General features: G+C 38.3%; 2 protein-coding genes across 13 annotated transcripts in view; one reads left to right on the forward strand and one right to left on the reverse strand.

Annotated features, from left to right (window-relative positions):
• HMBOX1 (homeobox containing 1) overlaps positions 1-17,191 on the reverse strand; it is a 187,305-nt gene extending 170,114 nt beyond the window's left edge. For 8 of the 11 annotated variants that reach the window (XR_003790686.1, XR_003790685.1, XR_003790684.1 and 5 more), the window contains exon 1: positions 16,883-17,191. The gene's annotated coding sequence lies outside the window, so the exon portion shown is untranslated. Of the gene's footprint in view, positions 1-7,660; positions 7,692-16,882 lie in introns of those variants that run through there. The other 3 variants (XR_003790687.1, XM_029201891.1, XM_029201894.1) reach the window with 3 other exon arrangements.
• A 453-nt stretch (positions 17,192-17,644) lies between these two features.
• The window catches only part of INTS9 (integrator complex subunit 9), a 110,744-nt gene continuing 109,058 nt past the window's right edge, over positions 17,645-19,330 (forward strand). For both annotated transcript variants that reach the window (XM_029203250.1, XM_029203248.1), the window contains exon 1: positions 17,645-17,692. In XM_029203250.1, the coding sequence (XP_029059083.1) occupies positions 17,684-17,692 (9 nt within the window). In that variant the 5' untranslated portion in view covers positions 17,645-17,683. The remainder of the gene's footprint in view (positions 17,693-19,330) is intronic.

Here is a 19,330-nt window from a genome sequence, read left to right on the forward strand (position 1 = left end):
CAGTTTAATCCTCTAGCTCTGAGATTAACCATCTATTCAGGCTATATTTCCCACTGGGTACAGGTGACTAGATAATTCATTAGGGTATCTAAAATGCCAGTTTCTGGATTTCTCTGATTAATCTCTGATTAAATTCTAAATAACACCATTTTTATTAGGCAATGAGTCAGTTTGCACAAGTTCATGTAACCAAAATTATGCATGTATTCTGAAAATCCATATAATCAAAACTGAAAAAAGTGCTAGTAATGCAAAGATCAGAAATATATTAGAATCAAGTCTGTAATTAACTAGTAAAATTGAGATACTGAGCTCAAGTATTTTAAAGAAGTATAAGAAATGTTTTACTAAAAGGCAAGAGACTGGCTGATGGGGTTTAATATGCAAAGGTCCAGATGAAGGTAATCTAGGAAGACAGAAGACAATCATGGAAGTTAGCCCGCTTAAAACAGAGATCTGTTAAATAGAATAATGCCAGCTGGTCTTTGAAGCACAAAAAAATATGATTAGATATATTTCACGAGAGGAACTGCAACCCAGCGAAATAATTTAATAACTTCTAAATAGAAGAGGCTTCCTGATTACCCCAAATACCAAAGATCACTGAAATCCTACCACTAAAGCATATAAATCAAGAGTGAAGACCATTATTCTCTTTCAAAGGCTACTACTGGTATCGCCTCTTCCAGCTCTCCTCATCACGTCCTTATAAATCCAACCAATTTGGGGCATGACAAACGCAATTGTAATATAACGTTATATTATGCTCATAGGTTTTTTTGTTTGTCTACTTTTGCTGTGTATGTGTGTGGTTTTGTTTTGGTTTGGGGGTTTTTTTTTGGCCTGTTTAAGAATTAGTTTTCAGTGAACTTACTTTGAAAACAATTCTTTTTGATAAACAAAAAGATTCTTCAATTTCTTATTGCTCATATAGAAGCTCTTAGCCAATCTACACTTAACCAACCATCACAATCAACCAACACCTTCTAGATTCCCCTTCTAAAACAAACTGACATGGGATACTAAAGGCTAATATCTCATATACTCCTCTGTGTGCCAACCAAGAGTAGGTTGGTTTGCTCCCTCACCGTTTACATCAGTTGTTCTTGCAACTGTGGGATTTAATTATATCTTATCTAAACTAACAAAATATGAGTATGAAGAATTGTTTCTGTAAATATTAGGTTAAAAAAAGATGGGATATTTTGGTATAATAAATGATTTACTTTAAAAAAGAAATGCTATTGAATTGGGTGGGCGTGAGACTACTGTAGACATGGGGAAAATAATAAAATATTAAGATTTGACTCACAGATTATAGAATAAGTGTCTTTAAGGTGTACCTCCATTTAAAAGAAATCAAAACTTGAAATCATAAATAATACATTATGGGTATGGTTTATGCATGAAAATCTGATACAGAGTGCCAGTCTGTGAATTCACGCATACAGAAAAGATCTTGGCCGTAGATAAAGGTTCCTTGACCCCAGCACTATGGACATTTTGGACTAGAGAATTCATTGTCTGCAGGTGGGGGTGGAAAGCAACACTGTCCTGAGAACTGAAAGATGCTTAGCAGCCATCCTACCAGTGGTTTCTCTACCACCCACTTGATGGCAACAGCAGCACCCCCGCCCAGATCTGACAATCAAAAGTGTCTCCAAACACTGCTAAGTATCCCCAGTGGGTAAAATCATCCCAATGGAGACCCACCACCCTATATCAAATGACTGATAAATACATGTATATTTATATTTTTTCATTAAAGTGAAATGTTTAAGTAATCAGCTTTTAATGATTTTACTATAGCCAATTTTTTTGATTAATTGATCAACTACTAGGTGAAATTAATGGCTTCTCTATACTTAACAGGAAGAAAGAAAAACAATCCTTGAATTGGTAAAGTACCAAATAAGATAGCTTTACTTTATATATGATGATAGTCCCATTTCTTCCACATCTTTTCTGAGATCAAGACAGAAGCACAGAATTACTGAATTAGTCAGACCAGGGATTGGAAAAGGAGGCAGCAGCAGCAAAGGGAAAAAAAGAAATTTAAGAAACAATTTCCAAATGGTTGGAAGAGCAGCATGAGGAAAAAGCTTATTATCTCTTAACTATGTAGTCCTATTATTGTAACATTTACTGCAGGTCTATCCACTACCAGTCAAGAGAGGTTCCTACGCATAAACTCCAAAAAGCTTAAATGTCTACTATTAGATGAGTGGTTATGGCAAATTATGATTCACTAATTTATGATGTTCAAAAAAAATAAGGTAATGACATTATATGTTGTTAAATAAAAAATAAGTTGGTTAACTATACTCCAATATAAAATAAAAATTTTTTAAAAACAGTAACTCTAACATCTATCAAATAAGTTGTTTTACCTCTCAGAATATTAAATATTTACTTTGTCACGTAATGGGATAACATATGTCCGTGTCAAATATAGCAAAGTTACCTAATGACATTAAAAAAAAAAGTTGGAGTATGATAAAATCATGTAAGTAGACAGTTGGAAATATGACTTGTACATACAAAGAAAATGATTTAACAGTAAAACAAAATAGTAACAGCATTTATCCCTGATGTTTTGTATTTTCCATAATTGCCACAACAATATTTCCTTCATACATGTTATTCTAGAATGTTGTCACTCCCCCTATCAAGAGGTAGAGTCTGTGTTCCCAGCTCTTGAACTTGGGCAGGCCAGCATGACTGCCTGGATAAGTAACATTGTGTGGTTTCCAAGGCTAGGTCATAAAAAGTGATATGCTTAGCTTTCTTTCTCTTTTGGGACATCTGCCTTTGGAGCCAGCCCTGGGGTACCATGTAAGAAATCCAACTATCCTGAAGCCACCATACTGGAGAGATCACAGAGACTGAGAGAGGTGCCTAAGAAGCTATATCTCAGCCTTCAGTTGTGTGAGTTCTCCCAACTTGGGCATCAGACACATGGGTGATCTAGCCTTCACATAACTCCAGACAAACCACTTAACACTCCAGACGAGAGAGCCCACGTGAGAACCACTTAACTGAGGCAACTCCCAGAACCCTGAAAGAGGATAATAAAATGACTATTGCTGTTTTAAACTACTATGGTTTAGGAAGGTTTGTTATGACCAATAGACAGGAACCAAGGTAGAATGTGTTGGGAAGAAGACGGGGAAGCTACACTTGTTATTTTATACATACTTTTCCATTGCTTAGATTCTTTTCTATATAATAACTTCATAATTGCAATTTTTAAGTCCCTAGATCTCCCACTGTTCTGGTAAAATAAAAGAGGAAAAACCTGAGCTTATCCTCAGAAGACAGTGAACCTAAAATTCCTACCTATCATCTACTCTGACCATTCTGAACTACTGTCATTACTACCAGCATTCTATAGCAAAAATATTTGTCAGGAACTTAGACTCAGCAATCTATTGAGTGCTAATTACTATTTTTAAGGGTGAGTCAGAGAAATTACTGAATCAAGAATAACTCAGATATAGTACTGAGATCTGTAACTCAGGATTGAGTCCTCCTTCTGATCCTATCAAAACCAAACTGTGAGCTTCCTAAAGTCTAGGCCTAGGTCTTACATAATATGTAATCAATACTGGTTGGATGAATGAGACATAGTAAATGAACTATGAAAATTAAAGGGGGAGAGAAAAGAATTCAGAGAAGGATAAGCCCATAGGAGACACAAGGGCTTACACTTCAACTAGGAATCCAATTCATACACATGAAATGAAAACTAAAATATTTAAAATGTGACATACAAGTAAATAAAAAAAATTATATAAACTAGTAACTGAGTATATAAGTGCAGCTCATATACGGAGAAAATGACTGGTCCAAGTGTGACAAGGTTCACTGGAAAATGTCTCCTCAGAGAGAGAAGGCTTTAAATGGGTTTTATGAAGAACATTTTTACTGGAAAGATAAGGCTATACCAACATATTAAATGGAGAAAGTAGCAAATACCAAGAAATAAAGGCTGAAAACATACAGCAGGAAGAAAGGTAATTTACCTGAATGTCATACAGAAAACATCTAAGAAGATAGAATGCTGGTAAGGGAGGGAAAAAAATGTTAGAAAACCTTAAAAAAAAAAAAGCACAAAGATAAAAAACTGAAATATAACACAATTCGAACTAAGGTACTTCTTGAATGACTTGATGAAAAGTGTTTGATGAAAATTATTCTAACAGTACTGTGCACCATGGAATAGAGCAGGGAAAAGGCAGGAAGGCCAGTTTTACTGCTGCAATCATCTCAGCAAGAAGTGATGAGGATGGCAACTACAGATGTAAAAAGGAAGAGAATGATCTAAGAGACATGATGGCGCAAGAATCAGCAGAACATTGCTGATAAATTAGATGGGGGAGGAGGGAGAGAGGTACAAAAAGGAAAGTACTAAACGGGTGATTTAAAGGTTTTAAATGTAGGAACTCTAAGACCAGAGGTAAATTTTAACAAGAAAGGAAAAAGATGACAGAAGGAAGAAGACCTGTATAGAAGGAATTTTAATTAAAAGGAAATAGGCATTTGTGTCAAATGCGACTAAGGCCTACAAAAGGATTAATTGAGAAAAACAAATCAACAAACAAAAATTAAGTTAGCTAGGAACGGATTACTTCCAACATATGAAAATTCTATTTACAGGAGAGGAGTAAATACCTTAGACACAAAGGCAGAGCCAACTAATAATAATAAGGTGTGCCTTAATCTGTGCCAACCACTATCCTAAGCACTTTACAATATTGCCTGATATGCTCACAACAATCCTATGATATGGGTACTTACATTTATCTCCAATTTACGGATGGAGAAACTGAGACACAGCAAGGTTTAATAAAGTTACAGAGTAAGTTGTGCAGGTCATATGTGCACCTAAACAGTCTGGCTCCTAAGTCCATGTTCTCAACCAGCTCAATATTCTAGGATTAATTAAGACTCTGAGAAGACTGATGACAGACCCCCAAAAAGTATGTAATTTAATTTGTGAGGGCAGGGTTTCAAAATGGCATACTATGAAAAAATCTTGCTTAATGGATCCAGAAAACTAGAATAGGAGAGAATTTATTAGGGAAAAAAAAAGAAGGGAAGACTGCCTTAAGAGTTGGAATGTGAAAATATAAGTTTAAGAAAATGAACTGATGATATAACCATAAAAGACTCGATGTTTGGGCATAATATTGGGTTGGCCAAAAAGTTCGTTCGCGTTTTTCCATACGCTCTTACTAACCATTAAGTATAACATCTAGAAAAACAGTCTTGCTTAAGCAGAGCATATCCCATGGCACAATTTAGTGATATAAACAGTTCTAGAGGATGGACATGCAATGTTTAACATAATGCAGGCAAATGTTGGGGAGAAAACATTTCGAGTTTCAAACAGGTATTTAAGATTACCAAGCACTCTACCACAGAACCAAACACGTAGAAGGTTCTCAGTAGGTACTATGCTTGTCCATGCGTTTTTCAAATGTTCTGAGAACCACATTATTAGAGTTATCTAGTATGTTTATAAAGGACGCATACTCCTAGGCCCATCTAAGATTTTAGGAACCTGGTAGTGGAGCTCAGCAAACTAAAATTTTAATACGCTTTCCAGGCAATTCTTTTGCACAAAAGTTGCACTGCCTTCCTTCCTCTGCCGCAGCCTAAGTGCTAGAAGTAAACACTCCCCAACTGTTTCTCTCCCGTGGCTTTGTATTGACTCAGATCTTCTAGGTTCTTTCATTGCCTATGCTTGACTTGTGTTTATTTCTAAAATTTCAGTCCTGGTTTGGTAACATAATCAAGACTTGGTTCTGGAGTTATTAGTCCTGAAATCCATATCAACTTCAATACTGAAATTGGGTGGGGGAGCTCTAGTTCTTTTCCCTGACATCATAGATTTTCTTTTCTTTTCTTTTTTTAATCTTATTTATTTATTTATTTTTGGCTGTGTTGGGTCTTAGTTGCAGCACACAGGATCTCTAGTTGTGACATGTGGACTCTTAGTTGCGGCATGCATGCAGGATCTAGCTCCCCGACCAGGGATCGAACCCAGACCCCCTGCATTGGGAGCACGGAGTCTTACCCACTGGACCACCAGGGAAGTCCCTAGATTTTCTGTTAAAAATAAAATATGGTGTTGACTGGACACTGGACTGACCCAATATGTCTTTTACCTTTTTATTGAAGTGTAGTTGATTTACAATGTTGTGTTAGTTTCTGGTGTACAGCAAAGTGATTCAGTATATTCTTTTTCATTATAGGATATTGAATATCGTCCCCTATGCTATACAGTGGGACCTTGTTTATCTATTTTATATACAGTAGTTTGTATCTGCTAATGCCGAACTCCTAATTTATCCCTCCCCCTCCCCTTCGGTAACCATAAGTTTGCTTTCTATGTCTGTGAGTATGTTTCTGTTTTGTAAATAAGTTCGTTTGTATCATATTTTAGATTCCACATAGAAGTGATATTATATGACATTTGTCTTTCTCTGTATGACTTACTTCACGTAGTATGATAATCTCTAGGTCCATCAGTTGCTGCAAATGGCATTATTTCATTCTTTTTTATGGCTGAGTAATATTCCATTGTGATATATATATATATATATATATATATATATGCATGCCACATCTTTATCCATTCATCTGTCAATGGACATTTAGGTTGTTTCCACGTCTTGGCTACTGTAAATAGTGCTGCTATGAACACTGTGTTGCATGCATCTTTTCAAAGTAGAGTTTTCTCTGCATATATGCCCAGGAGTGGGATTGCTGGATCATATGGAACTCTATTTTTAGTTTTTGGAGGAACCTCCATACTGTTTTCCATAGTGTTTTCAATTCCCACCAACAGTGAAGAAGGGTTCCTTTTCACCACACTCTCTCCAGTATTCAATATGTCAATTGTTATGTTACCAGATCTGTGTTAAAGAAGATGCTCATTGTTACAGACTCAGCATCTGAATTCCTGTTTATTGCCCCTAAAGTAAAGAGGCGCAAATGTCCTGTCTTTGTCCTGATTTACCGCAAAAGCTTATCAAGGATGGAAGATATTTTCTAATCACTATGCAGACAGGGTCTGTGAGAATTCTCCAGTTTCTGGAATTGTGAAAGAGTGAATTCTTCTAAGATGTCTTTTGACCCCAACGGTGGGACAAATGGTGGCCAAAAAGCTGTCTATTGGTATGACGTGGAACTGAAAACAGAGCCTCTTTATTCAACAGGGATGCTTCATGATAGCAGCAACTAGGATCTTGAAAGAAGGGCTTCTAGGTACTTTCATGCTTTAGCAGACCTGTGATTCAGATTGTAGAATCTGAAGCCATGTCTCTAGTGTTCCCTCTGGTTCTCTTTCCTTAATCCTGGCTAGTTCTGTAGTCCTACTGTGCCATCGTTCTGGTTGGCCTGAGGTGACTAACATAAAAAGCTAACACTAAATTATACTGGGAGACTTCTGCCATTTCCTGAAAATTATTTGATCCTTGAAGGATGACATTCAATTCACCTTTGTATCCCAGAGTACCTACACATGCACTGCTAGACTTGACATATTTAACTGAATGCCCTGTTCAATCCCTAGAAAAGAATCCTCCTCATGTAGAGCACCCAAAGGCATTAGCCTTATATGAAAGGTGACTTCCTCCTGCATCCTACTCACCAAGGTCATGGAATAGGAACAGACATCTAACTCGTGGTCATGCAATGCATTCAGGTTTCTCTCTCGCCAACTGAACTAAAAGAAACACATTGTTACCATTAGGAGGTAAGCTTTAGCTGAAGGAAAGATCAGTTCAAGTCAGCAATATGGCAAACCAAATCCACGTGCAAGTCAAAGTTATGGAGAAGCAGAAACCAAGAAAAACTATAGCAAGGCAAATAGAAGCGGAAGGGAGAAGTGGGAAAGGTAGATGAAGCAGACCTGTAAAGAGAAGGCAAGACAAGAAACCATATATCCCCAGAATGAGAGGCAGAGAGAGACTAGCTTCTCAGATCCTGACAATTCTCCCATTTGCACAAGGTCTAGTTGTTCTTTATCAACCGAAAAGAGCTAGATTCCTACAACAACCTCTCCTTGAAGCCAAACAACTCCTGATTAAGGCACTATTTTTTTTAGAATGTACACCAAGATATACAAAAAGCTGGCAACAGATAAATCCAAAGAGAAAAAAAATTGTACCAGGAAGAAAGTGAAATTTCAGATAGCCAGCAAGTTCTCTAAATATGAATTTTACTTATCAGGAAGAACCACCAATATTTACCATATTCTTATCAATGAAACAAATTAAAATTTAATTGATGTTTTCAAAGCAAATTATCAGTGTTGACAAAAAAACTGTCTCAAACCCAGAAGAGACAAAAACCACATGATATATCTTTTCTGTTAATATATTTGAAAATACTTTGTAAGCCTACTTAAAGCAGACCTTTGTTGTTTGAGGTCTGTAATAATCAGTAGTACGTTGGATTAATAGCCTCATCTTTGAAGACAGGCTTTATAACTCATACAGCTGATAAAGAGGAGGCAAAGGCCAGCCCTGTAACTAGGCTTTAACCTGACTGATGGTCCTTTCTTGTACCTGGACTAACAATAGTATCTTTACCATTTTTTTCTTCTAAAGATATTTTCTCTGAAAACAGTCTTTGAACTGACTTTCTTTGAAGAGTATTCCCATATAACAAATCCCAAAAACCGTAACATGAGTTCACAATAAATTAATCCAACAAGTTTGCTTCAACAACTGTCAAAAGACCAAACTAACGCCACAATAACAATAATTTTGTTTATCTAATACAGATTCTAGCATACATCCTCTCTGGCAAGAAATATATCATTTAAGCCTTGAATTCATTTAAATCATACACATTCGATTTACAGACATTTTTAATATTATTGTTAACTTTTTACTAAAATGTTTAATAGATACTAATATTGTAAATTTTTAATTAAGTAAAGCTTGCCAATTTTTAAATTCTCATAAGAAAGCTTAATTGGAATTTTCCATAAAAACTTTCAAGATCAGTCTCCCTGGTGGCACAGTGGTTAAGAATCCGCCTGCCAATGCAGGGGACATGGGTTCGATCCCTGGTCTGGAAAGATCCCACATGTCGCAGAGCAACTAAGCCCGTGCACCACAACTACTGAGCCTGCACTCTAGAGCCTGCGATCCACAACTACTGAGCCCATGTGCCACAACTACTGAAGCCCATGCGCCTAGAGCCCGTGCTCCGCAACAAGAGAAACCATCGCAATGAGAAGCCCACGCACCGCAACGAAGAGTAGCCCCCGCTCATCACAACTAGAGAAAGCCCACGCGAAGCAACAAAGACCCAGTGCAGCCAAAAATTAATTAATTAATTAAAAAACTTTCAAGATGTGCCAAAAGAATTTCCAAACTACAAAAGGCAAAAGAGTGACGTTACTGACCCAATAATTGGTATCTTTCTCCTTATGCTGACAAAACAACAGAATTTATGAATAAGAGGAATTATTTAATCTCTGGGGTGATAAGAGTTCTGTATCTTGATTGTGGTGGTGGTTACAGAATCCACATGTGATAAAATGGCAAAGAACTATACATACACATAGTACCAATGCCAATTTCCTGGGTTTAATATTGCACTAAAGTTATGTAAGATGTAACCATTAGGGGAAACTGAGTGAAAGGTATAGGGCCCTCTCTACTATTTTTGCAACTGCCTGTGAATCCATAATTATTTAAAGATTCCACTTATACGAGGTACCTAGAATAGTCAAATTCATAGAGTCAGAAAGTACATTGGTAGATGCCAGGGCTGGGGTGTGGGGAGGAGGAATGGGGAGTTAGTGTTTAAAGGAGACAGAGTTTCAGTTTAGGAAGGTGAAAAATTTCGGAGATGGATGACGGTAAGAGTTACACAACAATGTGAATGTACTTGGTGCCACTGAACTGTAAAGTTAAATATGGTTAAAATAGTATGTTTTATATTATGCGACTTCTACCACAATAAAAAAAAATTTTTTAAAGTAAATAAACAATTTTTAGTTTAATTAATAACAAAAATACCACAAATATAAAAAAATTAACCTAAATACCCTGTTTAGTAGACTGGAAAACTGAGACCTAACCAGGTAATACACACAAACTTTCACAGTCAATAACAGAGTAAAGGCACCTAATTGATATGCTGTTGACTAAGGAACATAAGATTAGAAGTAACCACTAAGGAACATAAGATTAGAAGTAACCAATCACTTGTGGCCATTAACAATATCTTGTTTTACGGAAGATAATCAGGTCGGTTGATGCCTGGGTTGCATTAAAATGCAATCAGTATATATATATTTTAACTATTATACTTTATTTAAAGGAAAAAACTTTTTCTGAGGGGAAAAAAATCTCAAAAGAAATTTATATTTAACCTTAGAACTTCCACGTTTGAAGGAATATGAGTTTTTTGAAGAGCATGACACAGTATTCCAAATAAGATCATGCCATCTTTTCAAAGAGGTCTTCCTCACACAACAAAGTGAACAGCAACTATTCTTGTCCCTAATGGTTCTAAACAGCTACAACGTAAAACTAAACACAGGCTATCTTTGACTCCAGAAAATGGATTTTCAACCAAATAAAGATAATATTCAGAATAGCTACTTTCAAGTTCCCCACAGTGAACAATTATGTTTCATGAAGGCAAATGCTGGCTAAATTAGTGGTTGCAAACTAGACAGTCATAATATAGCCTCCTACAAAAATTACATTCTAACGTCTGAACTGATACCTTAGCTATCATCCTGCTTCCTCTACACAATCATTTTGGGTAACATTTATCCTTATGAGACTCAGTTTGGTAAAAACAGGGCACTCTTTCTCCTCCTTGAGAGGAATGCGACACAGATGTAAATCAGCATATGTATATCATCTACCACTTTGGAAAATCAACTGAAGCGGTCAGGCCACCCAATCTCAAGTATAAACATCAACATGTAAATAAAACTGATGTCTGTCTAAAGTGGCTTCCAGATCATATAATGCAACTATGCAATTGTTCCAATAGCAATGTAAAGAAAACACATTACCTGAAATGGAACAAGGATTCAGATTTGTGGGGGGAAAAAAGTGAAAGAAGCTACACAAAGTTAATAGGTCTTCAATGAAGTTAGTGAGAAGATAAGAAAAGTCAGATTAACAAGGGGAAATCTAGGTTAGAAACATAAGAATGTATTAACGGGGCTAGAAAAGTGAATTTTAAAATTGCAGCCTGAATTAGGCAGTAATTTAACTAATATTACTTTTTACTTTGGGAGAAAAAAATAGAAGCCAGAGAATATGGAAGCATTCTTCACACAGCAATATACTTTGAAGTTCACAATTCTTTACTTTTGAAGACATTACTAACAACTGCAATTCTCACAGATTAACACCCAACCCTCCTTATCTATACTAAAGAGGCTTGTTTGGCCTACCAGCACTTTGGCATGGCTAAGGCATAGGGTCTGGGATTGGTAATGATAAATTATAAGGCAGGAACCAGAACATAAACTATCTGATATAACATGGTAATTATATAGTTAACATTTACGATATGCCAAGAGCAGTCTAAGGACTCAACATCATTCTAAGGGCTCACAATAATCCTATGAAATAAGGAGTATTTATTCCCTTTCAACAGATGAGAAAACGAAGGCACAGACAGATTAAATCATTTGTCTAAGGTCACATAGCTAGTAACTGGCAGAGCCAAGATTTGGACACAGGTGGAATGATAGTTTGGATTTATCTGAAAGGCTAAGGAGCCAATGAAGGATTATAAGCAAAGGAAGACCAATATTCAAATTCACATTTTATTTTAGCAAGATCAGGTAGGAGTGAATAACTACTAAGGAAAAAAACTGAAACCTCAAAATTAGTTAATTAGACTGACGAGGAAAGACAGAAATGATGAAGGCCTCAATTAAGGGAATAGCAATAGAATGAAAATAATTGAATAGATATATACAGAGGATATAAAATCAACTTGACTTATGATTAGAAAAGGGAGAGTGAGGATGATTCCAAGGCTTCACTGACTAGGCCCAAGCCAACAGCTTCTCATTTTAATCATACTATTACTTTATCAAAAGCAGAAAGGTTTAGTATTAAATCATCCTCATATCAGCAACAGCCACAGTATTTGACTTTCTCCTCTCTGAAAAATGTGACTAAATAACTTACAATTACTGCCAGTTGGCAACTCCACACTAATTGTTTAATATGCATACAGTAAAGACAGCTATTAAATATTTTCAATAAATGACACACAGACCATCACTGAACATAACATGGACAGAGAAGCTACAGAGAATCTGTGAAATTTAGTAAACGTTCTTATAATCAGCACTCTAAATTTAAGAAAAACCTAAATGCCCTTTAAATGGATTAGAATCATTTTACCACTTATAGGAAGAGGTCTGTAGACACCTCTTTTAAGATTCAAAAAAAGTAAAACTCATTACTTCAAAGTTAAATCGACTAGGTTCTTTTTTCCCCTTCTGTCTGTAAATGTAAACAAACAAAAAAACCCTACTATCCTTATAGCCCAAGTCAAGGATCTGTAAATTACTACATTAGGATTATAATAACCACCGGAAAAACTTACTGCAACTTCAACCTTGTTACCACTGTAAGGGTAAAACTATGCTAAAGCCAGGGCCTTCCAGTAACTAAATGCTCTTGGAAAGTGTCCAAAACAATGTATAGTAAATTTCCAATTTGTCTCATCTAAGATCAAGAAAAACAAGTTATCTAAAGCACCGGGTTATATTTAAATAGGCTCTATGAGTTTTACATCACATTATCTCTCAGAAAAATCTATACTCTTTACTTAGGATGGGACCTAAGACCAGTAAGTCACCTGGGGGGTAGGGGGTGGGGAGGGGAAGTTGCACCTAGGAATTTAATCACATATTACTTAATATTATTTTCAGAAAAATTTCAATACCACTAGCTTTCTTTTTGAGAGAAACAGATTTTGGCAGAATCTGCTAAAATCATGGTTTGCAGTGATACTGAAAATCTCCATAGCTTCTACAACGTGGACAACATGTGGTGGTGCTTACTCTGGTTTCTAGCTTGAGCCGTTTTTTAGAGCCTCCTATTATTTGTGGTTCAGATTCCTTTTTTATGGGTTGCATGCCTGATAGATATACACCACTATCATACAAAAACAAACATAAAGGTGCTTTATATATGTGAGTGCATATGTGAATGTACATACATGACACTTTAGACAAGCTGTGATTTCCACTCATAAACAACTTTTTTTTATAAAGTTCTACTAAACTGAGAAGTAAAAGCCAACAGTTAAGAAAATAATCTAATCATACAGCAAAGGGAGCTGTAAAATTAATTCTGGAAGCCAAAAAACCCTAAATAAAGCAGGTATACAAAACAAACCCAACCTATTTTCACTGAGCATTTTTAAGTTTACCTATAAATGTTAACATCTTTTAAAAGTTGAGGAGTATACCAACTTTCATTTATGAAAAATGACACCCTAGGATAAATTTCTAATTCCCAAGAGAAATAAGTCAAGTTTAAAGATCTGCATACAAAAATAATAGAAGAGCTGCAAAGAAATGAATCGAAAAAGCAAACATGGTTTTACAGGAAACATGGAAGCTATCTGAAACATTAAAAGTGGAATGGACTTATTATCAATATAACAAACAAAAGATCCAAAATGAACAAATTAAGCATAAATACTCCCCATGTGTTTAACTTCTTCTGAAACAAGCAATGCCATACCAATCAATACTTGCCACAAATATTGCCATAAATTGGTCACTTCTATCTTTTTAAATGATGAAACAATGAAAGGTTTGTTGAAATATATTTATAACTTACCAATACTGAGCAATTAAGTTTCTATTAGTGACGCTTCCACTAAGGATTTGTGCTAAAAAGACTGAAATCTATTCACACAGCAGTGAAAAATGAAGCCTCACTAAAGACATTCAATATAAAGCTGACCCCTAAAGGCTCCTTGATGCACGTTTGCAACCACAGGATTCACAGTATGCAGTACACTAGCAACAGATTGGTTAAAAACAGTTTGGATTTTCAACCTCCCATCATACAGGCAACATTTTTAGAAGCAGTCACGTTAAATAAATATGTCTTTCACAGTTACGGGATGAAATTTTAAGCTTGACAGGCACCAATGCCCTGATTTTCTACTTTTTTCGTAAACCATATGACTTCCACATGCTGAGAACGTATTATGCTTTAACCTGCAGTAAAGGCTTTACAACATTTTAATGCTCGGTGCCTAAAATGCAACAGAAGCACCCCACCCCATCGAATACAAGGAATATATCTGGTTTCAACAAAACCACTAGTCAGAAAAAGTTTAATGAACGCCTTTCCCAGTAAGTAACTTTGCATTTCCGTAGAGGAAAACAAACAAAAAGAAAATCTGAGGTGAGGGTGGGTGGAAGAGAAAATCTTCTTATATTTTAATATTTTTCCAACTCTTAACAAACATTTTAGTTTTTTTATTTCTAAAATAATTATTGAACATTTTAAAACACTATGTCTAATAGAATATCTTTCAGCAGAAAAACACTCTATTATGTAGTTACACAGGATTTTTCTCCAGTTTTTGCAAAGTAACATTTCAGGCTAAAATAGAAGGTTAAAACAAATAATTCTGGAAATCCTAGTCTATAGCAAACTGAAACCTCAACTTTATATCAACATATTGTATGTTCTAAATTTGAGATTTAGAATACACATCAACTTTTTTTTCTATTCAGGTCAATCTAAATATATATATGCTACCTCATGTTTATAGACAGCTTATCTGTGTGAATGACCAACTGCAGAAATTTCAAATCAAAGGTTATAAAACATACCATAAAATTACACACTATTTGACTTTCAGTTTTTATGGTATCTAAGGTCCTTTACTGACAGGTTCAAGAATTGATAAGTTTGGATATGTAAATATGTAAATACATTAAATATGTAAATACATTAAATTCTCAGCAGTCAAAAGAGAAATTATGCCAAATCCTTTAGTTATTTAAAAGTCCATTACACTAAAAATCTGTGACAAAAGAATGGTTATTGAAAAACTTATATTTCAGACCGAAAGAAGTACAAATTATATTATCTTAAATCTCCTGGTGTAATGTTTTTAAATATTAAAGACTGTGAGAAACAAGAGATGTTGCAATCCTCTTTCCTTTATAACTCCAATTGAAACTCGGAAGAAAAAAAAAATCAGAATTCAAATTTGCCAAACTTGACTTATACACATAATTCAACTAGATCTATCTTAGTTGTGCAATTTTAAAATAAGTTTAAATGCAAAGCACTGCGACCTTGATGTGATAATTACCTGTGGAAGAAATGCAAAATAAAAACAAATGCAGGTCCTTTTCATCGAATGATGCATTTTACAACAAAACCAGTAAAAGCACAACCACGTAGCACAAACTAAATAAACAGGCACAGGAGGCAGCATGTCCATCCAGGAAGAGAAATGCACCACGCCAAGAAAGAAAGGAAAGAAGGAGGGAAGGAAGGCAGACGGGCAGGCGGGCGGGCGGGCGGGCAGGCAGGGAGAGAAGACAGGTTTCTATACCTGCAGGATCCCAGAGAAATGAACTAGTCACATCACTCTCTCCTATATGATACGTAGGGTTTTTAAAGCTCCAGGGTAAATTAAAACAGCAACCACTCTACACCACCATTCAACTTTCCATAGTACAGTATCTTTAATGCCAACTGCATTCTCCTCTTCACTCACCCAGTGTTTCCTCTCTCTTCCATACCAGCTTTCAGACAAATGCGAGACAGAACAGGGTGGGGTATAAGAAAAATACAAGCAGCGCCTTTCCGCTACTCCCCCCGCACCTCCAACAATTTCCAACAGTTCTTCCTACTACGAAAATAAGTCGCCCTATCTCAGGATACACAACAGTCATTCTGTGTCTTCAGTAGACACACAGAGGCGCGTACACATGGCAGCACTCCCGAAGCCCCACCCCCAGGCCCCCGAATCTTAAGTACTGTTTAATCTATTGAACGCGAAGACCACAGAGAGATCCCTCCACCTACTGTTTTGGGGTGAGGGTGGGTGGAGGACTCCTTTCAAAGTAGCCCCAACAGTGTAACCAAAACACGGTTCCGGAATAAAATATTAAGAACACTTTTCCTTTCCCACCTATCTGCCGACCTCAGGATGCAAAAAGCCATCTCCACACACCCGCATCTCTCCAAGGCTCCTGCCCGGAGTTCGGGGTGGAGATGCGTCCCGGGAGGCGGGGAGGAGTGTAAGCGGGCGGTGGGACACAAACGAGTCGCTCACCGCGGCCACCCTGCGCCGCGTCGCCAGCCCAGAGGTTCAGGACCCGCACCTCGCGCACGCCTCTCCGCCCAGGCCCAGCTAAAAGCTCCGACTCCGGCTCTCGAACTTCCTCTCCGGAGTCATTTATTCAAGGCGAACACATCACCCAAGTACACGTCACCCAGTTTCAAACACAGTTCTGCACCCCAAACAAACCCACACACCTCAAATTCCCCTCACAGTTTCCCAAACTCCAAACAAGAGACCCCACCTCCAGGATTCAAACCTTCCGCCCATCGGGGAGGCAGCCAGGAGGAAAGAGTTGGGGAGCAACCGACGCCTTTCCATTACCGCCACCACAAACTGCCCCACCCCAGACCCTGCGTCCGGGTCGCCCCCGTCGGAAGCCCCCCGCTTCCTCCCTCCACTCAGTCGGGCCGCTTAAGCGACCCATCCCCAGCCCACTCACTTTCTCCCCCAAACCCCTCCAAAAAAAAAAAAAAAAGTGAAGAGAAAGAAGTGAGGAAAGAGACTTGAGGTAGTCCGGCTTCCAAACCGCTCGACTCACCTAAGAATCCTTGCTGAGTTCTCTCCGCCCGGCACAGCCCCCTCCCCAACGTCCCGGTACGAAGGGCTGAGGTAGGGAGGAGGGGAAAGCGGGAGGGGGAGGGGTGTCTTCCGCGTGGGGCGCCCGTCGGGAGGGGACTGGGGAGGGGTTGAGGCCGGCGCAGGAAGAGGAGAAGGGGGAGGGGAGGCCCCTATCTCCCAGTCTCCCCCTGAAAACCTCCCTTGTCTCAATCACATCAGACTGACTGTCTTTGTCTGGCTGACAACCGCCATATTGATATCAACAGCCCCGCTCCCACCTGCTGCCGCCTAGCAGCCCTGGGAGTTGTAGTTCCTGCCTCCCTTGAGTAAAGGCGCCGGACCGGGCGTCCGGAGGCCCCAGGGAACTACAGCTCCCGGCAAGTACCGCGCCCATCCGCCTTCCCACAGGGAGGAGGGGAAAGGGGCGCCAAAGCCGTAGGGACTACACATCCCAGAATACCATGGATCCCGGGCCCAGAAGGGGGACATGATATCATGCTGGGGTGGAGAGGGAGGATGAATTGGCGGCCGGGATGAATTTGAGCTGACGGAAGGAGGTATTCTGAGAGGAAAGGGAGGAAAAGGAAAGACGACCACAGTTCCCATGATGCACGGAGAGATTACTACATTTCCCATGATGCAGCGGGGGGGGGGGGGCGTAGGGAAGAAAGACTGCATGTCCCGCGATGCTCTCGGCCGGCCGGTGGCGGAGATTGAACCGGAAGACGCTTTCTGGGTCTGAGGAGTGGAGTGTCTGGTATTGAACAGCCAAAAGTCCAATATGAAACTGGTGAGTCTCCGCTACTAGGTCAGAGGGCATATCCTTTTGGACTTCGTTGTTTCCACCTTGGGAAGGGAACCGTCGCGGAGGAGGGGTGTCAGTTAGGGACTAGAAAGTGGGGTGAACTAAGGAAAGCTACTGTCTGTTGCTGAGGAGTTTGAATCCCACCCCCGACCCCCCGTAACTGCCTGGTCTTATTCATTCCTTGGCGGGTCCCTTTGGTTAGATAAGAGATTGACTCTGTCACCTTTCTTCACATACAAACTAACATTGGGCTTAATGAGGTCTGATTTGTTTCTCAGCTGCCACGTGAGTGTTATAATGGGTTAATTTCTTTCCACGAGATTGGCACTTGATTAGCGTTTCTTCCTACGGTTGTTGAGAAGGCTTTGGTTAACATATGAACAGAGTTTAGAAAATACTGGGCAGAGCGTAACCTCTTATTAAATTTTCCGTTATAGACTCCTAACTGCCCTTGCTTTTAAGAGAAGGACGAGGTCAGGGTGTGATCTTGGAGGATTTGAATCTTAAACCCTGTGTAAGATGGGCTGCGAGGAAGTGTTAAGGCGTTCCAGTCTAGAGCTGTAAGGGACTGCGTGAGCCAAGGTTAGATGGAGCATGCCAGGATACCTGGAAAAGTCTTTGCATCACAAAACTCAAACATTTGGCTTATAGGAAAGCTGCTCAGGCCTTTGTTTTGAGCCATTTTACTCTGTGCACACAGATTTAACTAGTTTAACTAATTAACTAGTTTAACTAGTTTAATGGGATTAGTAATAGCATAATTAGAGTAGAGAAACAGGTGTGAGATGCTGTTTCTCAACCTTTTAAAATTCATGTTCCTGCAGCCAAGTGTTGTCAGGCTTTACTTTCTGTAGTTTTGTAGAAAAACAAAAGGTTCCTTTTCTTAATTAATTAATTTTCTTAATTATTTGAGCATGCTTTTGCAAAGTGCACGTGTACGTACACACACACGCTACAGGCATATATACTCTGCACAGTGTCAGCTGTTTTCTGAGAAGTCAGAGAAAGTATTAAAAGTGGATTCAACTCCAAAACTGTCTCTATCTACAGCTGTTTTAGGTAAGGAGAAGGGCACAGATCAGTAAACCTTGAGAGTAACAATTTGCTCCTGGGTCAGTTTAGGAAACATTTAAAAATGCAGAATTGAAAGTCACCACCCTTGCTCTAAAGAAGCATGCAATCTAATGAAGAAGATACAAAGGTAATGAAAAAGTTATAATTCACTGTGTTCATGTTCAGGGTTTGGGGATTGAGAGGATAATGAGGGTGTATGGGGAGTGTGAGACAGTTCCTTGGAAAGGTGACTCTTTAACTGATAAGAAGGGTGAGTAGGCTAGGACCTTCTTGAAGAGGGTTCAGTTTATAGAAGCAACAGAACTTGGCACCAGAATGGTTGAAACACATACCATGTTCCCTCAATAAAAAATAAATCACAATTGGCGTGCTTGGTGCAAAGGCAGGCAAGTGGGAAACAGTTTTTTTCCATAGCAACTCATTTGCTGAGGGTATCAGAGAGTTAGGGTTTAGTTTACATATACTTTGGTTTGCTTATAAACTCCTCCTGCTTATGTTATTTAAAGATGTGAAAACGTGGAAAAAAGTAGAAACTCACTTTTTTTCCTT

Source organism: Monodon monoceros, unplaced genomic scaffold, assembly GCF_005190385.1.
Source record: "Monodon monoceros isolate NGI ecotype Baffin Bay Population unplaced genomic scaffold, NGI_Narwhal_1 Super_Scaffold_5, whole genome shotgun sequence".
Lineage (NCBI taxonomy): Eukaryota > Metazoa > Chordata > Mammalia > Artiodactyla > Monodontidae > Monodon > Monodon monoceros.